Here is a 21,552-nt window from a genome sequence, read left to right as displayed (position 1 = left end):
CTGAATTCTTCCCAGAAAGTACATAATTTATCTATTCTGACAATAAGAAACCTAAATGATGCATCCACTCAGGATAAAACTAAGGCACAATAAATTAAAAATACAAATAATAGTAACATTTATCATGTATTTGTTACATGATATTAGGAACCCATTGTTATCAGTATGATAGGCCAGACTTTTCTTCAAGATGAATCTAAGTATCACAATCATTTGTGATTCATAGATTCATAGGTTCATTCCAAACTTCATACATATATAAGAAAACATATATATGTATATATTCTCTACCTATACAGATATATATGCACACATACAGAGATGTATTTTTAAAATAGGAATAGGAGAATGTTTCATCTTCTTTTCCTTCTATTTACCAAGTAAACCAATTTAAGTAAATAAAAAACTCCTACCTACTGCAGCTTGAATCATTTTCTTAGGCTCTTCAGTTGTCTGTATAGTTTTCAAGCAATCTTGATCTTTGTTCCAAAGAAAAAGCTCCCCTGTAGTGAGTACCCCAGCCAGCCAGGCATCTGTTTCCAAAAAGGAAATACAATACTTATAATCTAATATTTCCCTTGATATTACCCCAAATTATGAACAAACACAATCTAGCCTTTTGAAAATATCAGTACTACTTAACCATTACTGGATGTTGTTAGGACAATAACATCCTTCAGTAAGGGCTGCAGACAAGGAATTTTCTTCTTTGTTCTTCCTGACAGCAAATTAATTTCATTTATGAATTTGTCATCCAAAAGAAAAACAGCTTCATTTTCCTAAGAGAAGAAACATGTGAGACTGACGAGGTGCCAGAAGTTAATTCAACCTCTAACCTAAATAATCCCAGAAAGGAAAATAAAGTGACATTCAAGAAAGATTATATACTTGTACCACAAATAATAAAATGAACAATAAGGTTGATTAGGTAACCTAGAGATTTTTTTCATTCTATCTTAAAATCCTTCTTAATAGAATCACTAGGTAGAATAACGTAATGGTTGCATCTAGATCTTTTTGACCTTTAAAATTATAGGAGTGTTGGGGCACCTGGGTGGTTCGGTCGTTAATCATCTGCCTTCGGCTCAGGTCATGATCCCAGGGTCCTGGGATAGAGCCCCACATCAGGCTCCCTGCTCCGTGGGAAGCCTGCTTCTCCCTCTCCCAGTCCCCCTGCTTGTGTTCCTGCTCTCACTGTCTCCCTCTCTCTCTGTCAAATAAACAAATAAAATCTTAAAAAAAATAAAATAAAGTTAGGTTTTTAAAAAATAAAATCTTTTAAAGAAATAAATAAAATTATAGGAGTGTCTTCTAATTATGCTAGCCAAAATTGAATTATGTGTTGTTTAATTTCATCAATTTGAACAGTAGTAGGGGCAAGTTTTTAAATTATTTACCTAGATTAAAACAGATATGGCTTCTGAAATTTATAAAACCCAGGCTCTGATCATTTTTTATTATCTAGAAAAAGCAGGCTGTTTTGAATGAACCTTGTTTTCATATATTTAAGGGCAGTGGTTTTCAAAGTACCACCTAACTAACACTATCAGCAACACCTGAGACCCTGTTAGAAATGCACTCTCCACCCAGAACTACTCAATCAGAAACTCCAGGAGTGAGGCCCAACACTTGTTTTAAAAACATCACCAGGGCGCCTGGGTGGCTCAGTTGGTTAAGCGACTGCCTTCGGCCCAGGTCATGATCCTGGAGTCCCTGGATGGAGTCCCGCATTATGCTCCCTGCTCGGCAGGGAGTCTGCTTCTCCCTCTGACCCTGCCCCCTCTCATGTGCTCTCTCTCTCAAATAAATAAATAAAAACTTTAAATAAATAAATAAATAAAAACATCACCAGGTAAAGGGGCACCTGGTGGCTCAGTCGGTTAAGTATCTGACTCAATCTCAGCTCAGGTCTTGATCTGAGGGTTGTGAGTTCAAGCCCTGGGTTGAGCATCACCAGATGATTCTGAACCACTGCAAAGTTCAAGAGACACTGTTCTAGAGGAAGTTAAAAATATAATTTCTCATAGGAAATGACTCTAAACACCAAATTTTTAAATTTTCATAATTATTACATATTCTAAGAGGATTTTATAGGTTTGCCAACTTTCCCTAAGGTGAGGAATCTATCCCATATATTGTGAATGGTATTCCTGGATTGCTGGTATATTTTGGCCCATCTTTATTCTAAGTTCTAAGGGGCACTTTTATTGAATACTCATGAAAATCACAATGGGAGGAAACACTCCACTGACTGTTCCAGTAAGGAAAGGTTCAGAAGATTAAATATTCCCTTCTGGTTATACAAAAATAAAAAGCTTTTGCACCATGCAGGAGGGAACCATCAACAAAACAAAAAGACAATCTGCTGAATGGGAGAAGACATTTGCAAATGATATGTCTGGTAAGGGGTAAAATCCAAAGTATACAAAGAAATTATATAACTATACAGCAAAAAAACCCAAATAATCCAATTAAAAAATGGGCAGAAGACCTGAAAGGACCTTTTTCTAAAAAGACATACAGATGGCCAACAGATACATGAAAAGATGCTCAATATCACTAATCATCAGGGAAGTGCAAATCAAAACCACACTGAGATATATCACCTAGCACCTGTCAGAATGACTAGAATCAAAAAGACAAGCAGAGGGGTGCCTGGGTGGCTCAGTTAGGCATCTGACTCTTGGTTTTGGCTCAGGTCATGGTATCGAATTCGAGCCCTGCATTGGGCTGTGCTCAGCGGGGAATCTGCTTGAGATTCTCTGGCTCTCCCTCTGCCCCTCTCCCTACTCGTGTTCTCTCTCTAATAAATAAATAAAATCTTTAAAGAAAAAAAAAGACAAAAGGGGCACCTGGCTGGCTCAGTCAGTGGAGCCTGAGACTCTTGGTCTCAGGTTGTGAGTTTGAGCCCTATGTTGGATATAGAGATTACTTACAAATAAAATCTTTTAAACAAACAAACCGGAAATAACAAGTGTTTGGCAAGGATGTGAAGGAAAAAAGGACTCTTGTGCACTGTTGGTGGGAATTTAAATTGGTGCAGCAGCCACTGTGGAAAACAGTACGGAGTTTCCTCAAAAACTTACAAATAGAAAAACCATATGATCCACTCATTCCACTACTGGATATTTTTTTAAGATTTTATTTATTTATTTGTCAGAGAGAGAGAGCGAGAGCACAAACCGGAGGTTGCCAGAGGGGAGATGAGTGGGGACATGGGCAAAATCGTTGAAGGAGATTAAGAGGTACAGAGTTCCAGTCATAAATAAATAAGTTACATAGATGAAAAGTACAGTATAGGGTATATACTAAAAACATTGTAATAGTGTTGTATGGTGACAGATGGCGACTATACTTATTGTGAGGAGCACCGAGTAATGCACAGAATTGTAGAATATGTTATACACCTGAAACTAGTATAATATTGTTAGGTTAATTATATTTAAATTAAAATTTTTCATTAAAAAACTCCCTTTGGGGGCAACTGGGTGGCTTAGTCAGTTAAGCATCAGACTTTGAGTCAGGTCATGACATTGAGATCCTGGGATGGGGCCCCACGTCATGCTCCAGGCTCGGCAGGGAGGCTGCTTGCTTCTCCCTCTCCCTCCCCCTGCTCATGCTCTCTCTCTCTCTCAAATTAATAAATAAAATCCTAAAAAAAACACCTCCCCTTGATATATGCCATCTCAACCTTAAACGTAATAAGACAAAAAATTTTTTGAAAGTAAAATACTTCTTTTAGACCATTTAACTTTCTGGAAAAGCTAACTTGCTCCCGTAAAAAAACAAAAACAAACACAAAAATCCTGTTCTGTGAGCACGTGATCCTTCTAAAGATGGTGGTTTAAGACCATAGAACATTCTAGCTTAGAGGCAAAGTATACATTTAACACATTATTACAGCTGGTACTGTATGAAGAAAGAAAAACCTACCTGTCCCAACCAGGAGACTCGTGGCCAGGGCTTTTTCTGCTTGATGCTTGTTGAGGTTAAAACTTCTAATCTTATCTCCATGCTTGTTAACAATGACCAATTAAGTAAAAACAGTCCACCAGATGCTGTAAAAAAAAATAATAATAGGGCGCCTGGGTGGCTCAGTTGGTTAAGCGACTGCCTTCGGCTCAGGTCATGATCCTGGAGTCCCTGGATCGAGTCCCGCATCGGGCTCCCTGCTCGGCGGGGAGTCTGCTTCTCCCTCGACCCTCTCCCCTCTCGTGCTCTCTATCTCTCATTCTCTCTCTCTCTCTCAAATAAATAAATAAAAAAAAAAAAAAAAAAAAAAGTTTATTAAAAAAAAATAATAATAATAATAATAATAATAAATAGCCCACAAGATTTACTAAGCATCTTAATTTAGATGTTTTCACAAAGTAAATTACTTTTTCATCAGCTCAATTTAACTCTCCTTTTACAAAGTAAATTACTTTTCACAAAGTAAATTACTTTTTCATCAGCTCAATTTAACTCTCCTTTTAAGGTAAGATATTGAGAATGCATTTAGTATCTTGTATCTCAGTTAGGCAAAATGTATTTGCCTTTTTCACAAGTTTTTTTCTCAGACTATAAAGATAAAAATAAAAACAAAATAAAAATAAACTAGGAAAACATCTTGACAATAAAGTTCCTATGCTTTTCTCAGTGCCATAGGTTGTATTACCCAAAGATGGCCACAACATTATCTCCCATCCCACATGCTCTTTTTATACTGTGACTTTCACACTTCTCTCATTGAGAGCTATTTGAGATATGAGATACTAAATTCATTCTCATATCTTACCTTAAAAAGAGGAAACCATGAATCCATATAATAAGTAAACTAATCAATTGAACATTTTATTAAAAATGGTACATTTACATTGTTTCAAAGTATAAAAATACACTATAAAGTACTCATTAATTGCAAAAAAGAAAAGAGTAGCTTTATAATGAAACCAGGCAGACTCCATGTAAACCAGTGATCAAAATGAAAATTATCAGGGACACCTGGGTGGCTCAGTCAGTTGAGCGTCTGCCTTCGGCTCAGGTCATGATCCCAGGGTCCTGGGATCGAGTCCCGCATCCGTCTGCTTGCTCAGCGGGGAGCCTGCTTCTCCCTCTGCCTGCCACTCCCACTGCTTGTGCTTTCTCTCTCTAATAAATAAATAAAATCTTTAAAAAAAATGAAAATTATCAGAAATGGGACAACTGGAGATCATGTGTCACCTAATACATAAAATGAGAGAAATTTCTCTGTAACACATGTGCTAAAGATACATAACCTGAATCTAATCACAAGGATGTATTAGGCAAACCCAAATCGACGGACATCCTACAAAATAACTGATCTGAAATCTTCAAAAGTTTCAAGGTTATGGAAGTTGGGAAAAAGATCAAGAAACTGGTCAAGTGGAAAACCTGATAACTGAGTTGCAATGAGTAATTGTAAATTTTATCTTTTCATGATAAAGGACAATATTGGCAACTGGAAAAACATGAATAGAAACTAAGGATGATATGGTTTAATGTATGAATGTTAATTTTCTGATTATGATGGGTGTCTTCCATATATGTAGGTAATTTCCTTGTTTGCAGAAAATACACACTAAAATATTCAGAGGTAAGAGAATATCAGTTTGTCACTCACTCTCAGATGATTCATGAAAAAATAGTTCCTTGTACTATATATGTAATTTTCCTATAAGTTTCTGACTGTTCCAAATTAATTTTTTTAATTTTTAAAATTGAGAAATCATGGGGCGCCTGGGTGGCTCGGTTGGTTAAGCGCCTAACTCTTGATTTCGGCTTAGGTCATGATCTCGGGGTCATGGGATGGAGCCCCAATTTGGGGCTCTGCACTCAGCAGGGAGCCTGCTTTCAAGTATCTTCCTCCCCCTCTGCCCCTCCCCCGCTTGTGCACACACACTCTCTAAAATAAATAAATAAATCTTTTTAAAGAAAAACTAACCAAATGCAAGAGGAATGATTTCATTAGAAAAGCATCATTTGCAGTTCCTAATGAAATAACAGATCTAGTTAACAGTGTCAGTGGTTGCTAAAACTATTAGGTGAAAGTAGATGGAGAACTTTTTATTAGATGTACTGACATGGCCTACAATCTTAAAATTACTAACTATGAGAAAAAGACATTATATTCCTCCTGATATGTTGCTATGTAGATGGGAAGTACACAGAACTATCTATGAAATCTTCTTTTTAAGAGAGAGTGCATGAGCAGTGGGTGGGGGAGGGGTAGAAAGAGAGGGAGAAGCAGACTCCCCACTGACTCCCCTCAATCCTAGGACCCCAAGAATACGACCTGAGCCAAGGGCAGACACAAAGGCACCACTGGAATATTCTTAAAAAGATAAAAATTTAAAACTGAACCTTAATCTGTATCTGACTCTAAACACCAATTGACAAGAAATAAAATAAAGGAACATATTGAACACACCAAGGAGAATAAAATCAACCAAATTCAGAATGTAAAAAATGTTACAGGATAAATGATACAGTTTCTTCAACAAACAAATGCTATTTTAAAGGGAAGGGGGAGAGGGGCACCTGGGTGGCTCAGTCAGTTAAATGTCTGACTTTTTTTTAATAAAGATTTTATTTATTTATTTGACAGAGAGAGACACAGCAAGAGAGGGAACACAAGCAGGGGGAGTGGGAGAGGGAGAAGCAGGCTTCCCGCGGAGCAGGGAGCCCGATGCGGGGCTGGATCCCAGGACCCTGGGATCATGACCTGAGCCGAAATCAAGCGTTAGGTGCTTAACCAACTGAGCCACCCAGGCGCCCCAAACGTCTGACTCTTGATTTCAGCGCTGGTCAATGATCTCAGGGTTGTGAGATAGAGCCCCAAGCTGGGCTCCACACTCAGTGGGGAGCCTGCTTGAGATTCTCTTTCTCTCACTCTCCTTCTGCCCCTCTCCCCACACACACGTGTTCTAAAATAAATAAATGAATCTTTTTTAAAAGGGGGCAAGGGGGAGAAACTGCTATATATGTATTATATAGATATAGACATGCATATACATAAGGGAGGGGAGTATTAAGAGACATAATAACCAAATGCAATATGTGAAGATCTTTTTTGGACCTTAATTTATTTTTTTTTTAAGATTTACTTATTTATTTTGAGAGAGTGAGAATGAGAGAGAGAGAGTACATGAGAGGGGGGAGGGTTCCTCCTCATTGAGCAGGGAGCCCGATGCGGGACTCGACCCCAACCCCAGGACTCCTCCAGGATCATGACCTGAGCCGAAGGCGGTCACTTAACCAACTGAGCCACCCAGGCGCCCAAGGGCCTTAATTTAAATAAGCCAGTTAGAAATAGGTATTCAGCAGCTGCCAAAAATAAGGAAGATCTCAATTAAAAAAAATAAGGAAGAACTCTATGAACTGTGATTTCTAAAATATATTGCTTTTTTGTTTCTTTTTAAGATTTTTATTTATTTGAGAGAGAGAGCACGTGAGAGGGGGGAGGGTCAGAGGGAGAAGCAGACTCTCCACCAAGCAGGGAGCCTGATGTGGGACTCGATCCTGAGACTCCAGGATCATGACCTGAGCCGAAGGCAGATGCTTAATGATTGAGCCACCCAGGTGCCCCCTAAAATATATTGTTAATTGAAAAAAGTAAAGTGCAGGGATGCCTGGGTGGCTCAGTCCGTTAAGCATCTGCCTTTGGCTCAGGTCATGATCCCAAAGTCCTGGGATCGAGCCCCACATCTGGCTCCTTGCTCACTGACAAATAAATAAATAAAATATTTTAATAAATAAAACAAGCTTCACTGACTCTTTAAAAAAAAGAGAGATAAATGTAAAGTGAAAAAGTGCATATATAGGGGTGTCTGCCTGGCACAGTTGGTAGAGCAAGCAACTCCTGAACTTGAGTTTGAGCCCTACATTGGGTGTGGAGTCTACTTTAAAAAAAAAGTTTACCTAGTATGCTACTTTGTATGTAAGGAGATGAAAATAACATACTCATCATTTAATTTTGCAGAAAGAAACAGAAAAATAAAACAAAAATGAACAAAATAGGTTAACTATTTCATGGGGTAGGGATGGCAAAGTGGAAAAGCGAGGGAGAGATACTTAATACACCTTTCTATATAGTTTTGACTTTTAGAATTACATTAGTAAACAAGAATGGGGGGGACATAAAACCTAATACAAAGAGAAGCAAATCCGACTATATTTCAAATGAGTAAAATAACCACAATGAAAAGAAAAAGGATTAATTCAAGTAACTTTTAAATACAGTATTTTGACTCAAACTGAAGATAAAAAGAACTACAAACAAACCTCAAATTTTTCTTAGTAGGTCTGTTTTTCCTAGGGGTAGGAGTACAGAAATTATGAAGCTATTTTTTGTGTATTGTGGGACTGAGGAAATGAATATATATATCTGCTGATGGGAGCCAGTATTTTCATTGTAGAAGAAACAGAAAACAATTAAAGAATTAGGAAAGGTAAAGAAGAGCCCTAAGGAGCTGGATAAGAATTAGAGATTAATCAGTATAAAAAATTCATGATTTCTACCTCTGTCTTCTAAAAGGGCTTATAGAGGGGCGCCTGGGTGGCTCAGTCATTAAGCATCTGCCTTCTGCTCAGGTCATGATCCCAGGGTCCTGGGATCGAGCCCGGCACCGGGCTCCCTGCGCAGCGGGAAGCCGGCTTCTCCCTCTCCCACTCCCCCTGCTTGTGTTCCCTCTCTTGCCGTCTCTCTGTCAAATAAATAAATAAACTCTTTTAAAAAATAAAAATTAAAAAAAACAAAAGGACCTATAGAAGCAATGACACTCTAGTAGCAATGAGCAAACTTAACACCCAGATTTTGGGTTCTTTTCTTTCTTTTTTTATTTAAGATTCTACCCACTCATTTGAGAGAGAGAGAGAGAAATTACAGGCAGGGAAGGGGCAGAGGGAAAGGGAGAAACAGATTCCCTGCTGAACACAGAGCAGGACGTGGGGCTTGATCCCAGGACCCCGAGATCATAACCTGAGCCGAAGTCAGACGCTTAAGCAGCTGAGCCACCCAGGCACCCCCAGATTTTGGTTTCTAAGTACCACTCCTCAGTTAAGAGAAACCAGGGCTCCTTGAAAAAACAGCTGATTTCAGGGTACAGATAGTGAAGGAAACAGATGGCCCTGGAACATCTTGTTCCAAAATAAAGAAGCAAACATATAATGGGGGTATGTCAAAAAGAAACAGGACCAAGGGGTGCCTGGGTGGTTTAGTCGGTTAAGCATCCAACTCTTAGTTTCAGCTTAGGTCAGAGTCTCAGGGTTATGGGATCAAGCCACACCTAGGGCTCCATGCTGTGAGGACAGAGTCGGCCTGGGATTCTTTCCCCCTCCCACTCCCCCCCCTTTATCCCCACCTTGCATGCACATATGCACGCGTGCACGCGCTCACTCTCTCTCTCTCTCTCTCTCTCAAATAAATAAATAAATAAATAAAATCTTCAAAGAAAGAAAAAGGACCAAGATAGATGGGCCAAATCCCACAGGTCAAATTTGAGACACTCTTAGCATCAAAATAAAGAAGATGAGCAACAGGTTACAATCTATTAAATAAAGAATAAATGAGGCCACACTGATGTGACAGATGTGGAAATCACCATTTTACAACTATCATAGTAAAAACTGATTCAGGAACCATCAAGAGATGCTAAACGAGGCAAAGGCAGAGGGAGGATTCTGATAAGGCACAGGATATTTACATAATCTGGAGGTATTTCCCCACAACTGCAGCTGACCCTTGAACAACACAGGTTTGAACTATGAGGATCCACTTATACACAGATTTTTTTTCAATAAATATGGTATAGTACTGTAAAGGTGTTTTCTCTTATGATTTTATTAATGCCATTTTTTTCTAGCTTACTATAATACAGCATATAATACATACAACATACAAAATATGTGTTAAATATTTATGTTAACGGTAAGGCATGGCCAACTGTAGGCTATTAGTAGTTCAGTTTTTCCGGAGTCAGATTTTCAACTGCAAGGGATTGGGGGTTCGCATCCCTAACCCCCACGCGCTTTAAAGGTCAACTATACTTAATTTGCAAAAAGGAAAAAATAACAGTGAATAGGAAAAAGAAATGGTAGTGCAGAAAACGGATTAACATCTTAACTTATATGAGGAAGACATTATGCTCCTCTGATTGTGATAATTTAAAAAAGACATAACATTATTTATATAGTATTCCAACCAAAAAATTCAAACCTAACTCTATTCATGAGGAAACTAATTCATATTGAAGACTTTGATATAAATGGGCTATTAGTCCTTAAAAAAATCAATATCCTGAGAAACAAAGGCTTAAGAACTATTCAAAACTAAAGAAGATTAACAATATAAGACAACTAAATGAAATGAAATATCCTGAACTGTATCTTGTACTAGAAAAGAGAATTTGTGGGTGCCTGGTTGGCTCAGATGGTTGAGCATCTGCCTTTGGCTCAGGTCATGATCCCAGGGTCCTGGGATCGAGCCCCGCATCAGGCTCCCTACTCAGCAGGAAGCCTGCTTCTCTCTCTCCCTCTACTACTCCTCCCTGCTTGTACTCTCTCACACTCTCTGTCAAATAAATAAATAAAATCTTTAAAAAAAAAAAAAGTAAGAAAAGACAATTTGTTGTAAAGGCTATTATTGTGACTCTTGACATAACTGGAAATATGAACTATAGCACAGATAAAAGTAACATATCAATGTTAAACTTCCGAGGATTTGATAAATGTACTTGTTTACATGAAAAAGTATCATTGCTCTTAGGAAATACATATTGTACTACTTGAATAGTAAGGCAGAAAGAGGCATGATGTATGCAATCGACTCTCAAATAGTTCAGAAAAAAACATGTGTGTGCACATGTATAAAGAGAAGGAAAAAGCATGGGCAAAACATAAACAAGTAGGCAAACTGTGTAACAGTACAGGAATTCTTTAGTGTTGTTTTTGCAATTTTTCCATAAACCTGAATTTCAAATTCAAAAAAGATGAAAATTGAATATGACAGGGTATTAGATGACACTGAGAAATTAATAAAAATTAATTATTTTTGGTGGTATGTGGTAATTCTATCATGGGTTTGGGTTTTGTTGGGTTTTTTTTTTTTTAGGGTGCTTACCTCTCCTACATATGAGAGATACAGTATATACTTAGGTATTTATGCCAGGAATTTGCTTTAAAATACTTCAGAAGGGGGCGCCTTGGTGGCTCAATCAGTTAAGCATCTGCCTTCGGCTGAGGTCATTATCCCAGGGTCCTGAGATGGAGCCCCACATCTGGCTCCCTGCTCAGCTGGGAGTCTGCTTCTCTCTCTCCCTCTGCACCTAACCCCGCTCTTGCTACCTCTCTCTCTAATAAATAAAATAAAAACTTTTAAAAATAGTAATAAAAAATAAAGTATTTCAGAAGTATGGTCAACTAAAATGTAAAGGATAAAAAGATGGCTCAAGGTGTAAAGATAGAGTCCTACAGGATTTGATGATGGATGGTGGTCTTTCATCTTTTAGAACTCTAAAAGATGTTCTCACCTCCTGTTCTACGGCAAAGATTATTTCTGCCTCATAGAGAACTGGCAGTCGAAACACTAAAGCTACTGATAATAGTAAACATCACGAAACGAGTAAAATTAGTTAATGGTATGGGCGCCTGGGTGGCTCAGTTGGCTGGGCGGCTGCCTTCGGCTCAGGTCAAGATCCTGGAGTCCCGGGATCGAGTCCCGCATCCGGCTCCCTGCTGAGCAGGGAGTCTGCTTCTCCCTCGGACCCTCCCCCCTCTCATGCTCTCTGTCTCTCATTCTCTCTCTAAATAAATCTTTAAAAAAAAATTAGTTAATGGTATAAAGAAATTTAAAAAAATAATAAACTCAACCACACAAAATATGTTAGGAGAAAAAAATATGTTAAGTCTACCCCAAAAAAGTACCTTTATTCAAAACTCATTGGCGAACGCAATTTCCAGAGAATAATTCAAGTTCTTCTGTTTTTTTCCACCACAGACGAGCCTAAGAAATCGCATACTATTCCTGAGTGTTCAATTTACACTAAAGAACGTCAAACAGAAGTTTCCCCACGACCACCTCGCACAAATCACGGGGTCATCCCCAGGGACCCCTCCGGGGTTTTCTACCCGACCCTGCGGCGTAGGCTTGGGAGGGAGGGCGGCCCTCCGCCCCGCGGAGTGCTCACCGCGGCGCCCCGCGGACGGCCAGGGGCCGGGGGACCAGGGTCCGGCCGAGGGCTGGCGCGCAGCGGAGGTCGTCCCACGCCGGCGGGAGGGCGACCCGGCCCCCGGAGCTCCCGCGCCTCCGTCAGCCCGAGGATGCTGCGGCGGGAGGGCGACGCGGGGAGGCTGGGGAGCGCCGAGCGCGAGGGAAGGACGAGGGGACGGGGTGCGGCGGGAGAAGGCGGGGCGGTGAGGGAGGTCGCGGACGGGCACGACGCGAGGGTGGAAGTAGCGACCGAGAAGCCCGCAGACGCCGGGGGCCGGGCGGTGCGGGGAGGGGGCTGGGGCCGTGAGCGGCAGGAATCTGCGGGCAGTTACCTCGGCTGGGGCCCCGCCCGTCCGAGGCGGGGAAGGCGCGGCGGGGCGGAGGGCGAAACCGGCAGCGTGGCGAGGAGGGGGAAGGGCGCCCGCCAAGGGCCCGGCCGTTCGCCCAGACCAGACGCGAGCCTGTGCCTTGGCGGCGGCGGAGGGCTGGAAAGAAGACGCCGACGCGGCCAGGGCGCCTGCTCGCAGCGGGCCGGGAGCGCGGGCAGGAAGCTCGTGATGCTCCTCCCTCCTTCCTCCTCTTCCTCCTGGCGCTCCGTGTTCCCGCCCCTCGTTTTCCAAGCAGGCTTCCGCCGCCCGCTACCGGGCTCCCCCGCGGGCTCCCACTCCCCCCCGCCGGGTCTCCTCAGCTTCCGCCGGGGGTTCACCCCTTCGGCGCGCTTCAGACGCTTGCCTCTTGAGTGCCCAGGAGCTGCGCGGCGCTTTTCAGGAAACTGTTTAATAGCCGACTAATGGGTAACTCCTGGGATGTCGCCTCCCTTGTGGAGACCTCCCAGGACCCGTAAATAAAAGGGTCGCACAAGGAACTCCCCAGATCGGATGTGCAACCTACAGCGATAAGGAAAGCGTGTCTGTACTCGCCGTCCTAGGGACTTGTTAGTTGACGGTGGTTCTGGCTTCCTTTGCCCCAGTCCTAGTCCAGCGGACTGACGGGGACAGGGGTCACCAACAGGCCGCTCTAGAGTTCTGTCTAGCCTGAAAAAGCATTTTTTTTTTTTTTGTAACTTAAATTTTAATGCCTTAGGCAGTGGCATGCTCTGTTTCCCTCCTCGCCCTTCTCTTAACACGCTGATGTCCTGGGCCTGGTTTGGGAGATTTTGTTTTGTCTTCTACAATGTTTCTTTATTGAGCATTTGCTTCATTCTGCAGTTCCACTATAATAACATTACTGAAGTTCTCATACATAAACAGTAGTGTACAAATTAGTTTTACTCTTTAATATCAGAAACAATGAGTCAATATATATGTTAAAAGTTTTTGACTTAGTGTTTCTCAATTCTGGCTGCATATTAGAATTATCTGGAGAGCTTTTTAAAAATATTGGCACTTGGAGTCCACTACTGAAGATTCTGATTTGATTGATCCGGGACAGAACCCACGTTTGTCTTGCGTTTAGAAGTTCCCCAAGACTAGCAGTGCCTAGGTGGCTCAGTCCCTTGAATGTGGACTCTTGATTTGGCTCCGGTCCTGATCTCAGGGTAGTGAGATGAGCCTCGGGTCAGGCTGGCTGTGGACGTGGAGCCTGCTTGAGCTTTTCTCCCTCTCCCTCTGCCTCTCCCCCTGCTTGTGCTCTGCCTTTCTTTCTCGCTCTCAAATAAATAAATAGATAAAATCTCTAAAAGTTCCCCAGGTCTTTACTGGAATTAAAATGTAAAAAAATAAAAATCACACTTAAAAAAATAAAATAATATGATTCAAATGTGAAGTCAAGGTAGAACCTGATATGTATATTACAAAATTGGCATTCTTAATCATAATACTAATTCGCAGGCCTCCAGCATCATGAACATTGCATACTGGTCTCATTTGAATCTTTCCTCAAATAGGTGACAATGGTAAATCATTATCTTAATATGCATTTTTGATTTCTAGTGAGATTGAACGTTTTTCAAGTATTTACTATCCATTTGTAATTTTCCTTTTATGAATTGTCTCTTTATATTCCCTGACCATTTGTTCAATTGCATTGTTCAAGTTTTTATTATTGTAAATAATTGCTTATGAGAATTAAGTAATTATTCTGCCAAATAGAGCAAATTTGTCATTTACTTTTTAATTTTGTTGATGTAAGTTATATGAAAATATGAAATAACTAAACCTATTTTTATAAGGTTTTTCATTTTTTTTTAAGATTTTATTTATTTTTTTTGACAGAGAGAGACACAGTGAGAGAGGGAACACAAGCAGGGGGAGTGGGAGAGGGAGAAGCAGGCTTCCCCCTGAGCAGGGAGCCCTATGAGGGGCTCCATCCCAGCAACCTGGGATCATGACCTGAGCTGAAGGCAGATGCTTAACGACTGAGCTACCGAGGCACCTCGGTTTTTCATTATTCTTATCCTCATTTAAACCAAATGTCAGCTGATGTCACTATACTTTTTTTTCCTCACTAAAAATCAAAAATGCATATGAAGATTTATTTATTTTAGAGAGTACGCCCATGTGCAGGTATCAGGGAGAGGGGCAGAGGGAGAGGGAGTGAATCCCAAGGAGACTATGCACAGAGAGCGGAGCCCTTCTCACCACCCCCCCACCCCCACCCACCCCCCATCATAACCTGAGTTGAAACCAAGAGTCAGAGCCTTAACTGACTGAGCCACCCACGTGCTCAGGAATACCAGTTCTTATAAGAATGTCAGAGGAATGGAGGAGAACCAAAAGTGTGGTGTCATGAAAGCCTAGGAATGATGAATCTAGGAAGAAGTAGCCAACCACGCGAAAATCCAAGTAAGGACAAATAAAATTAAGCCTCAGAATTCCCCCAGTTTTGGTGTTTGTAGTTATAGTGCCAGATATAGAACTGAAATCCTTTTGGTAGCAGATAATAAAATCAACTCTGAGTAGGTTGAGCAAGAGAGGGAATTTATTGTAGAGATTCTGGTGTATCCCACAGAATCTAAGGAATGGTTTCAACAACCAGTCCTTGGGAGGAACTGGAACCAGGACAGATCATGGGCATTCTCTGTAGAATAGTGCTCTCCAGTAGAAATTTCTGTAATGGTGAAAAGATTCTATATCTGCCCTGCTGAAAGTGGTAGCCATTAACCACAATGGTATTGAGCACCTGAAATGTAACTAGTGCAGCTAAGACACCGATTTTTTACATTTTATTTTAATTAAATTCAAATAAGCACATGTGGTTAGTGGCTCCTGTATTATACAGCACAGCTTTAAAACCTTGCCACTAACATGACTCAACTCCAATTATTCTCAGTTCAAAATTGCAAATGTCTTGGAGGAAAAGTGCAAATAGTGCAGTTTGGGTAAAGGATCCATTTCTGGACCAGTCAGCTATGGCTGGGATCACATAGTACAGAAATGGCTGCTGAGTGCTTCTTTGTGTGCATTTGAGGCCTTTCAGCACAAGGGGAATCATTCTAAGCTGAGGTCTGTTATAAGATGGAATGATGAGTTATTTAGGATAAGACTAGGCTGCCATATCAAAAAGCCCCTACAATAAATCAGTGGCCTAAAGAACAGAGACATTTCTTTCTTTCTTATAAAACTATTACAAGGTGACTGATTCAGTTTGGAGGAGTAACTCTCATCTGTACAATTATTCAGAGATTCAGCTTCCTTCAAGATACTTGCTCTGGCATTCTTCAACGTCTTATTGCATAATCAAACTGGGTCACAGTGGATTTCGGTCAAGAGAAGGGGAAAATGAGAGAGTATGTCCACAGTATTAAGATCTGAGCCCAGAAGTAGTACACAATATTTCTGCTTATGTTGCATTAGAGAGAACTTAATCACATGGCTATTGCAAGGGAGTCTGGGAAATGTAGATTGACAATGTACCCAGTAACACTGAAAGAATGTTTTGGGGCACAATTATTATTATGGACAATTAATTTGGCAGACAATTAATTTGGTGGACAATTATTACAAGTAGTTAGATTTTAAAAATAATAATACGTATTTCCTGCCTTCAAGGTTATCACAGTTTTGGTAAGGAGATAGATGACTATTTAACTAGTAATGAATAAGGAACATGTTGTAAGAATCCAAAGAAAAGAATGGCTTAAAATGGTATTTCTCAAATGTTAAGGTACATATGACTCACTTGAGACTTATTAAAATGCAGATTTTTGACTCAGTAGGTTTGGGGTGGGTGAGCCTTGAGATCTGCTTTCCTAACAAGCTGCCAGTGATGCCACACTTCAGGTCCTCAGACCATACTTTGAGTAGCAAGTAGTTGCAGATTCAGCAGAGGAAATGGCAGTTGAGCTACACCTATGTGTTATGGTGATTAAGAGTTTGGTGGGGCGCCTTGGTGGCGCAGTAGGTTAAGCGTATGACTCTTGGTTTCGGCTCAGGTTGTGATCTCAGGGTGGTGATCTTGGGGTTGTGAGATCCAGCCCCATGTCGCACCCCACGTCACCACCCCCCCCCACCCCCGGCACTCAGCGCAGAGTCGGCTTAAGACGGTCTCTCCCTCTCCCTTGGCCCCTCCCTGTCTCAAATAATAAGTAAATCTTTTGAGAAGAAAAGAAAAGCGAGTCCAGACTTGGATGTTATACATCCTAAGTTTAATTCCAAATTCTATGGTCTACTGGCTGATTTAAATTGCTTATCTTTAAGCAGGATCTTTAAGATCTTAAGTAACAGAGAACCTAAACTGCGTTTAACAATAAAAGAAGCCAAACAATAAATGATTGGCTCATTAACGTAGGGATTCAGCAGGTTTCTTGCGAGTTTTGATCTGGCGGGGTTTTGGTTCTATTTTTCTCTAATTCTCTTCACTCTGCTCCTTGTCTTCAGGCTGGCTTCTTTTTGGTAAAATGAGAGGATGACAAATCTGCCATTTTACAAAGAAAATGTAGTTTATCATCTTTTTTCTGTAATTGAGTATTCTTTTTTTTTTTTTAAAAACCATGGCTTTTTTTTTTTAAGATTTTATTTATTTATTTGACAGAGAGAGAGAGTTAGCAAGAGCAGGAACACAAGCGGGGGAGTGGGAGAAAGGGAAGCAGGCTTCCTGCTGAGCAGGGAGCCCGATGCGGGGCTCGATCCCAGGACCCTGGGACCATGACCTGAGCTGAAGGCAGACGCTTAACGACTGAGCCACCCAGGCGCCCCGAATATTCTTTTTTTTTTTAAGATTTATTTATTTATTTGACACAGAGAGACACAGTGAGAGAGGGAACACAAGCAGGGGGAGTAGGAGAAGGAGAAGCAGGCTTCCCGCGGAGAAGGGAGCCCGATGTGGGACTCGATGTGGGGCTCGATCCCAGGATCTCGGGTTCATGACCTGAGCTGAAGGCAGACGCTTAATGACTGAGCCACCCAGGCGCCCCTGTAATTGAATATTCTTCATGAGCCTCTACCCCCGTGTGTAGCAGGGAAAATCTTTATCTTGACACTTAATAGTACGTCCATTTCTTCTTTGGTAAGAATTTCAAATAAATGTGTCTTGTGGATTTTCTTCTTCTCATTCTACTTAATCTACAGGGTAGATTCATAGTGATAGGGGAAGAGGGGTTATGTGCCCTAAAGGCAATTGGGGAGAGAGTACTTGTGTTCAAACTTTGTTTTCTATATTCTCACCCACTGCTTCAGGATGTTTGATGTTTGCTCCTGATCTCTTGGGTTGGTATCTACTGTGGTACAGCTAGTAAACCTACTCTTTCTCCCTTGATGATGCTACGCTGCCCACTAAGGCTCAGCCTTTGTCTTTCCATTCTGTGCCTCTTCAGTGGGTCCCCTTGCTCTCAACTTCCCCAGCGTATGTGAGTAATATGCCTAGAACTTGACAATGATTTCTTTATTTTTATTATTTATTTATTTATTTGAGAGAGAGAGAGAGAGAATGAGAAATAGCACGAGAGGGAAGAGGGTCAGAGGGAGAAGCTGACTCTCCGCTGAGCAGGGAGCCCGATGCGGGACTCGATCCAGGGACTCCAGGATCATGACCTGAGCCAAAGGCAGTCGCCCAACCAACTGAGCCACCCAGGCGCCCCTAGAACTTGACATAAGAGCTGAGAGCATCTCAGTTCCTTTCCCTATCACATTACCATGTTTTACTCTGGCGGGATCACTCCCATATTGGGGGTGGGCATCCTAAAGGACAATTTTTTCCAATGACAGAGAAAAACTACTCGGCTTTCAACTTTCTTCTTAATCCCATCCTCATGAGATTTTATCCTGAAATACATGCATATCTGATTCCTTGTTTCCACTAAGTGAGAGGGGCTTCTTCTTCTTGCCTGCACGGTACTCCTCTTAAACATATTCTGAGTCTTCTTGATTGCCCCTGCATTGTGGCTTATGGCAAAATGCCATATTCAGACCTTAATGTTTTGAATTTGATATTTAACAAGAAATTTAGAAAACCACTTTCTCTGTAAATAAAGCTGAACTGTTTAGACAGCTGTCTCGTGAAAGAATCAAATTTTTAAAAAAATATTTTATTTATTTATTTGACAGCGAGACAGCAAGAGAGGGAACACAAGCAGGGGGAGTGGGAGAGGAAGAAGCAGGCTTCCCGCCAAGCAGGGAGCCCGATGTGGGACTCTATCCCAGGACCCTGGGACCACGACCTGAGCCGAAGGCAGACGCTTAACGACTGAGCCACCCAGGCACCCAAGAATCAAATAATTTTACTTGGAGACTTGAAACTGAAAATGAAAACTTTGTTTTAGGTGGTATCTATCTTCTTTTTTTTCCCTCATTAAACTTTTGTTTTAGGGGCGCCTGGGTGGCTCAGTCGTTAAGCATCTGCCTTCGGCTCAGGTCATGACCCCAGGGTCCTGGAATTGAGCCCCGCATTGGGCTCCCTGCTCCGCGAGAAGCCTGCTTCTCCCTCTCCGACTCCCCCTGCTTGTGTTCCCTCTCTTACTGTGTTTCTCTCTGTCAAATAAATAAATAAAATCTTTAAAAATAGATAAATAGGGCGCCTGGGTGACTCAGTTGGTTGGGCGACTGCCTTCGGCTCAGGTCATGATCCTGGAGGCCCGGGATCGAGTCCCGCATCAGGCTCCCTGCTCGGCGGGGAGTCTGCTTCTCCCTCTGACCCTCTTCCCTCTCGTGCTCTCTATCTCTCATTCTCTCTCTCTCAAATAAATAAAATCTTTAAAAAAAAAATAAAAATAGATAAATAAAAAATAAACTTTTGTTTTAATGGGTCTCAAAATTCTGTGACAGATTTTTGGTCAAGTTGTTTCCATTAAAAAGTACTGATTTTAAAAACTAATAACTTAAAACTAATAACTTAAATACACACACAAAAAAAAATGGTCCACAAAACATTCTCCTTTCCTTCTGAAGGTGTTACAAATGCACTGTTATCATTAACCAGTCTTTTACTATTAAACTTAAATGGCCAATTGACACAAACCGTTCTGAGACCATTCTTCCACCACTCATAAGACTGGGGCGGCAGGTATTGGGGATAATATTCATTTAGCCTTCTGAGCTTTTTGGGCAGACTTGGTGACCTTGCCGGCTCCAGCTGCCTTCTTGTCCACGGCTTTGATGACACCCACAGCAACTGTCTCATGTCATGAACAGCAAAATGACCCAGAGAAGGATAGTCAGAGAAGCTGTCAACATACATAGGCTTGCCTGGAAACATATCAACAATGGCAGCAACACCAGATTTCAAGACCTTGGGACCAACTTCCAGCTTTTTTCCAAAACAACAATCTATCTTCTTCACCTCAGCAAACTTGCAAGCAATGTGAGCTGTGTGACAATCCCGCACAGGTGCATATCCAGCATTGATTTGACCTGGCTGGTTCAGGATAATCCTCTGAGCCACGAAGCCAGCTGCTTCCATGGGTGGGTCACTTTTGCTGTCACCAGCCACATTGCCACGATGAACATGTTTGACAGATACGTTCTTGACATTGAAGCCTAATTGTCCCCAGGAAGAGCCTTACTTAAATCTTAAGGTGCATTTCACAGACTTTACTTCAGTTGTAACATTGACTGGAGCAAAGACGACCGCCACGCCAGGTTTAAGAACACCAGTCTCCACTAGGCCCACAGGGACAGTACCAATACCACCAATTTTGTAGACGTCCTGGAGAGGCAGACACAAGGGCTTCTCAGTTGGATGAGTAGGTGACAAAATGCAATTGCAATCCAGAGCTTTCCTCATATCTCTTCTGGCTGTAGGTGGTTCAGTGGAATCCATTTTAACACCAACAATTAGTTTTTTACACCCAGTGTGTAAGCCAGAAGGGCATGCCCGTTCTTAGAGATACCTGCTTCAAATGCATCAACACCAGCAGCCACAATCAGGACAGCACCGTCAGCCTGAGATATGCCTGTAATCATGTTTTTGAGAAAGTCTCTGTGTTCTGGGGCATCAGGACATAGTACTTGCTGGCCTCAAATTTCCACAGGGAGATATCAAGGGTGATACTACGTTCATGTTCAGCTTTCAGTTTAGCCAAGACCCAGGCATACTTGAAGGAGGCCTTTCCCATCTCAGCAGCCTCCTTCTCAGATTTTTCGATAGTTCTTTTGTCGATCCCAGATGATTGGTAGTGGTAGACTTGCCCGACTCTACATGTCCAATGGCGATGATGTAGATCAGATGATTGGTAGTGGTAGACTTGCCCGACTCTACATGTCCAATGGCGATGATGTTGATGTGAGTCTTTTCCTTTCCCATTTTGGTTTAGGTTTAGCAGTGGTTGTATGACACTTGTGTTCTGGCAACAAACCTGTTGTGAAAAAACTAGGCGGTATCTATCTTTTTTTTTTAAGATTTTATTTATTTATTTGACAGAGAGAGAGAGAGAGCACAAGCAAGGGGAGCGGCCGGCAGAGGGAGAGGGAGAAGCAGGCTCCATGCTGAGCAGAGAGCCTGACGTGGGGCTCCATCGCAGCACCCTGGGATCATGACCTGAACCAAAGGCAGATACTTAACCAACTGAGCCACCCAGGCGCCCCGATATCTATCTTCTATATAAAGAAGTGAATGTCACTGATTCAATGAATGGGTAGTAATGATAGCTTTGTACTGTGTCAACTTGGCTATGCTGAATCCCCTCCTGGTATGTTTCTAGCCAGAGTAGACCACAAGGAAGATTCTTTTTTTTTTTTTTTTCCCCACAAGGGAGATTCTTATAGGAGATTTCAAGGGCAGAAGTGAAGCAGCTGTCTTGTAGCTCACATATGTGGTCACTTAGCTGCTGGCTTTGCAGCTGCTCTAACTTCCCTTGTGTCCTCTTTCAAAGTCTCCAACTCCTGGGCCAGGTGTAAGTATTTAGCTCCATGAAGAAGGACTCAGCTTCTGCAGGACACCAATACCACCAAGGTCAGAAGCAACAAGAACTG

At 41.7% G+C, this 21,552-nt stretch overlaps 1 protein-coding gene and 1 pseudogene across 6 annotated transcripts in view; both read right to left on the bottom strand.

Moving 5' to 3' along the window:
* Positions 1 to 12,757, bottom strand: part of CPLANE1 (ciliogenesis and planar polarity effector 1) — a 138,992-nt gene extending 126,235 nt beyond the window's left edge. For all 6 annotated transcript variants that reach the window (XM_027605163.2, XM_035727616.1, XM_027605170.2 and 3 more), the window contains exons 1-4: positions 12,541 to 12,757; positions 3,934 to 4,058; positions 644 to 779; positions 414 to 533 (exon numbers count right to left, since the gene is read on the bottom strand). In XM_027605163.2, the coding sequence (XP_027460964.2) occupies positions 414 to 533; positions 644 to 779; positions 3,934 to 4,014 (337 nt within the window). In that variant the 5' untranslated portion in view covers positions 4,015 to 4,058; positions 12,541 to 12,757. The remainder of the gene's footprint in view (positions 1 to 413; positions 534 to 643; positions 780 to 3,933; positions 4,059 to 12,540) is intronic.
* A 6,729-nt stretch (positions 12,758 to 19,486) lies between these two features.
* LOC113928470 lies at positions 19,487 to 20,884 on the bottom strand (annotated as a pseudogene).
* Between the last annotated feature and the right edge of the window lie 668 nt (positions 20,885 to 21,552).

This window comes from Zalophus californianus, chromosome 5 (assembly GCF_009762305.2).
Source record: "Zalophus californianus isolate mZalCal1 chromosome 5, mZalCal1.pri.v2, whole genome shotgun sequence".
Taxonomy (NCBI): domain Eukaryota; kingdom Metazoa; phylum Chordata; class Mammalia; order Carnivora; family Otariidae; genus Zalophus; species Zalophus californianus.
Note: the sequence above shows the minus strand (reverse complement) of the source record. Positions and strands in the feature narration are given on the sequence as shown.